This window comes from Oncorhynchus masou, chromosome 27 (assembly GCF_036934945.1).
Source record: "Oncorhynchus masou masou isolate Uvic2021 chromosome 27, UVic_Omas_1.1, whole genome shotgun sequence".
NCBI lineage: Eukaryota > Metazoa > Chordata > Actinopteri > Salmoniformes > Salmonidae > Oncorhynchus > Oncorhynchus masou.
Window position 1 is genome coordinate 20051604 of NC_088238.1, and position 5340 is coordinate 20056943.

At 43.4% G+C, this 5340-nt stretch overlaps 1 gene segment (V, D, J or C); it reads right to left on the reverse strand.

Annotated features, from left to right (window-relative positions):
- Positions 1 to 460: 460 nt before the first annotated feature.
- LOC135515288 (Ig lambda chain C region-like) lies at positions 461 to 4113 on the reverse strand (the record flags this gene model as incomplete). The annotated part of the segment is given in 2 exon segments: positions 461 to 1049; positions 3996 to 4113. Coding segments are annotated over 2 exon segments (369 nt in total), but the record flags the coding sequence as incomplete, so codon positions are not given.
- Between the last annotated feature and the right edge of the window lie 1227 nt (positions 4114 to 5340).

Genomic DNA, 5340 nt, shown 5'->3' on the forward strand with positions numbered 1-5340 from the left:
TTGAGGGTTTAAGGGAGAAGGAGGCTATATCTTTTCAGAAAGATAAAAATGTTCTTTGATGTTCCATTAGTGGAGGTCTTTTAGACAGATTGGAATGTTTGCTTTATCAGGGGAGTAGGAGACAATCTCCAGACTTGAAGACACTGCGCTATCGTGTGGATCAGAGAGAGTGTGAGAACTGATGACGTCATTTTTATCTTCACTTTAAAATACCTGTTCTTTGTATTTTGGGTCAGTACTCATCAAGAATAAATGCTGAACTTGTTTTTAAGACTGGTCTCGATCTATTTCATGCAAAAATTATAAACTTACAACTTATTATGAAATAGATAGAGTGTGAATTTGGTTTTGGCTACAAAACATATATGAATTTAGAATTCCTCTAACAATTACTGTATGTCTATACCATTAAACAACATTTAAGACTGCAGTCTAATTATTAAAAGAGACAACAGAAATATGTGTTCCAAAGGGAAATCTTTATTTTCATCTATTCATCAAAGCATCAAAGCAAACATTCCTACAGTATCTAATAGTAACAAAACAGAACTCATCAAATCTAACACCGATTGAATCTCAGTCTACAGAGAGGATTGACACATGACCTCAAGCAAAGCCCCCTGTTACTCGACATGTCAGTGATCAAAAGACAGAGAACATCTGATCTCAGAACAGAATCAAAGCAGAGGAACCAGCAGCCTCTCTCCAACAGGGGTGTGTGACTGAGGGGTCCTACCCAGAACAGTCAGCCCTCCTCAAGGTCTTGGTGACTGGAGTCTGGGAATTCTGCTGGGCTTCTCAGGTCACCTCTCCTGCCTTGGTCCACTCCTGGCCAGTGAGAGTCAGGGTGCTGCTCCAGCTGTACAGGCCATCCTTCTCCAGGACCCTAGAACTGGCCTCCTGATTCTGGCTGGTACCGTCCACTTTCCATCTTATGGTCCAGTCTGAGGGGAAGCCATTGTTGGCCAGACATGTCAGTGTGGCTGTTGTTGTACTGGACAGCTCCTCACTAGAGGGGGGCAGGACGGTGAGGGTGGGGGCACTGTTACCTGGAACAAACAGAATACATCAACTAAGTAATTACAACAAGTACAGCAACACCAAGAGATTATCTCCATTAAAGTCCACAACCAAATAAAGTGAATTGGAAATGTCCTCTAAATATCAATGTAGAAGTTGGATTATTTAAAAGCTGTGGAGAAAACCCTAAAGTAATATGATACAAAGCAGATTTATGAACCTAACAAGTATAAAGTGGTAAAATAACTAGAGTTACTAGTCATATGGTGTCAGTTATACATGTTATACAGATATTGTTTAGGAATGGATCTGATCAGAACAACCTACTCATACTCTTTGTCTTTGTCTTCACACTAACAGTGAAGTTTACCATGAATACAATGCAACAATGATGAATACTATAAACAATACTATTAGTTTTTATACCAGAATTAGGTGTAATACTATGCAATTTTACATATCAGACATTCAAATAAACCTACAATTTATCATTTTGATTCAATAAATATTTATTTGAAAGAAGGCTCATTCAAAATCTACATTTAACCAAAAATGATTTGAGTTAAAGATAATAAAAATATAAATAAAGAATCGCACACAGACAGTAATACACAATGCAACAACTATATTCCATATTATTAAATAGTTATCATACTGGAACTATCCTCTGCAATCCATCAAACCACACATTTAAATAAACACCTACATTTACATTACATTTACATTTAAGTCATTTAGCAGACGCTCTTATCCAGAGCGACTTACAAATTGGTGAATTCACCTTCTGACATCAGTGGAACAGCCACTTTACAATAGTGCATCTAAATCATTTAAGGGGGGGGTGAGAAGGATTGCTTTATCCTATCCTAGGTATTCCTTGAAGAGGTGGGGTTTCAGGTGTCTCCGGAAGGTGGTGATTGACTCCGCTGTCCTGGCGTCGTGAGGGAGTTTGTTCCACCATTGGGGGCCAGAGCAGCGAACAGTTTTGACTGGGCTGAGCGGGAACTGTACTTCCTCAGTGGTAGGGAGGCGAGCAGGCCAGAGGTGGATGAACGCAGTGCCCTTGTTTGGGTGTAGGGCCTGATCAGAGCCTGGAGGTACTGCGGTGCCGTTCCCCTCACAGCTCGGTAGGCAAGCACCATGGTCTTGTAGCGGATGCGAGCTTCAACTGGAAGCCAGTGGAGAGAGCGGAGGAGCGGGGTGACGTGAGAGAACTTGGGAAGGTTGAACACCAGACGGGCTGCGGCTTTCTGGATGAGTTGTAGGGGTTTAATGGCACAGGCAGGGAGCCCAGCCAACAGCGAGTTGCAGTAATCCAGACGGGAGATGACAAGTGCCTGGATTAGGACCTGCGCCGCTTCCTGTGTGAGGCAGGGTCGTACTCTGCGGATGTTGTAGAGCATGAACCTACAGGAACGGGCCACCGCCTTGATGTTAGTTGAGAACGACAGGGTGTTGTCCAGGATCACGCCAAGGTTCTTAGCGCTCTGGGAGGAGGACACAATGGAGTTGTCAACCGTGATGGCGAGATCATGGAACGGGCAGTCCTTCCCCGGGAGGAAGAGCAGCTCCGTCTTGCCGAGGTTCAGCTTGAGGTGGTGATCCATCATCCACACTGATATGTCTGCCAGACATGCAGAGATGCGATTCGCCACCTGGTCATCAGAAGGGGGAAAGGAGAAGATTAATTGTGTGTCGTCTGCATAGCAATGATAGGAGAGACCATGTGAGGTTATGACAGAGCCAAGTGACTTGGTGTATAGCGAGAATAGGAGAGGGCCTAGAACAGAGCCCTGGGGGACACCAGTGGTGAGAGCGCGTGGCGAGGAGACAGATTCTCGCCACGCCACCTGGTAGGAGCGACCTGTCAGGTAGGACGCAATCCAAGCGTGGGCCGCACCGGAGATGCCCAACTCGGAGAGGGTGGAGAGGAGGATCTGATGGTTCACAGTGTCGAAGGCAGCCGATAGGTCTAGAAGGATGAGAGCAGAGGAGAGAGAGTTAGCTTTAGCAGTGCGGAGCGCCTCCGTGATACAGAGAATAGCAGTCTCAGTTGAATGACTAGTCTTGAAACCTGACTGATTTGGATCAAGAAGGTCATTCTGAGAGAGATAGCGGGAGAGCTGGCCAAGGACGGCACGTTCAAGAGTTTTGGAGAGAAAAGAAAGAAGGGATACTGGTCTGTAGTTGTTGACATCGGAGGGATCGAGTGTAGGTTTTTTCAGAAGGGGTGCAACTCTCGCTCTCTTGAAGACGGAAGGGACGTAGCCAGCGGTCAGGGATGAGTTGATGAGCGAGGTGAGGTAAGGGAGAAGGTCTCCGGAAATGGTCTGGAGAAGAGAGGAGGGGATAGGGTCAAGCGGGCAGGTTGTTGGGCGGCCGGCCGTCACAAGAAGCGAGATTTCATCTGGAGAGAGAGGGGAGAAAGAGGTCAGAGCACAGGGTAGGGCAGTGTGATCAGAACCAGCGGTGTCGTTTGACTTAGCAAACGAGGATCGGATGTCATCGACCTTCTTTTCAAAATGGTTGACGAAGTCATCTGCAGAGAGGGAGGAGGGGGGGAGGGGGAGGAGGATTCAGGAGGGAGGAGAAGGTGGCAAAGAGCTTCCTAGGGTTAGAGGCAGATGCTTGGAATTTAGAGTGGAAGAAAGTGGCTTTAGCAGCAGAGACAGAAGGAGGAAAATGTAGAGAGGAGGGAGTGAAAGGATGCCAGGTCCGCAGGGAGGCGAGTTTTCCTCCATTTCCGCTCGACTGCCCGGAGCACTGTTCTGCCCGGAGCACCTACATTTGAACATGTTAATTAAATAACATTTCATTTGAATGAAGGCTTAGTCAAAAGTAATAAAAATATATATATATATATTTTTAGGAAGGAAAATATGACAAATCGCAATATTTTCATATAGACAAAGTTTCACAAAGGAAAATACCCCCAAAAATCATCAGAAAGAAATATCAAAGAGCGTATTACTTACTTCCAACATCGAGTCTGGTGCCGCTACCAAAAGTGTACCACAGTGATACAATCACTATTACTGCTGGTACAAAAACCTCTCTGTGTTGTGTTGCTGCAGCTGTTACAGTGAAGATCACTCATACAGAATCATAATCAACACTAATACACTTTAACATCTTCCCGGTAGAACAAACACTTCATATTAGCTGTTTCTAGATAATACAAATATGAATTGTATCTTAAATCCAGATAGTAGTATTTTTCCTTCCTCTGTGTATCAGGTGTTCTCCTAGTCTGGAGGTACAGTCCAGCATTAGATCCGTGTTGCTCCATATTGTCCATATGAAAGACAACCGCAGCAGCAGTAGTGATAGTGATCCATGTTGTATAATCCTTTATTAAACATGTTGATCTCAGATTTAACATTGGTGGTAAAGTCACAGAGGACAGACAACAGTACCAGAGGAATCCTACCAGCTTTAGTTTAGAGAAGTGTTCACTAACTGATTAGAGGAACTTACATGAGAGACCAAGCATGAGTGAACAGACAGTCCATTATATCTGATCATCATCAGAATAACAATATAATGGTAGTGTGACATAAAAGTTACTATAAATTAGTTATCAGATAAAACAGTTGCTGTTTGATGTTATTAAAGGAGCAGCAGGTAGTTAGCGGTTAGAGCGTTGGGCCAGTAACTGAAAGGTCACTAGTTCAAATATCTGGGTCGACAAGGTGAAAAATATGCTGATGTGACCTTGAGCAAGGCACTTAACCCTAATTGCTCCAGGGTCGCCGTTGTCAACGGCAGACCCTGGCCTTGACCCCACTCTCCGAGGTTGTCTCAGGGGGAGTTGGGATATGCAAAAAAAAATCATTCCAATTCACACTTGGGCATAAAACTGTGTGAAATAAGACAAATTTAATTACCCACCTAATTCTTATAAAATAAATCTCAAAATGTATTCTGATGGGATACTACTTGAAACCTGAAATAGATTTGAAACATTAATTTGCATAATTAATTTGCTCCGCTGCTCTAAGAGCATTTATATCCCTGTGAGTTTAACACTTCATGACTGAGAGCTGTTCTTCATGACAACAGAATCCACAACAACCATGACTTTTATCACCATCTTCATCTGGACACTTGTCTTCTACATACAAGGTTACAATTTTCAGAATGTATTGTTGAAAATGAATTTAATCTATAGTATATACATGTACAGTATATCAATGTTAATATTTAAATTCAGAACTATTCATTACTATATGTAACATTCCATTCCTATAAATGTTTTACAATATTTTTCAGAATCCAGAGGACAGTACGTTGTGACACAGACTCCGGTAGTGAAAGCTG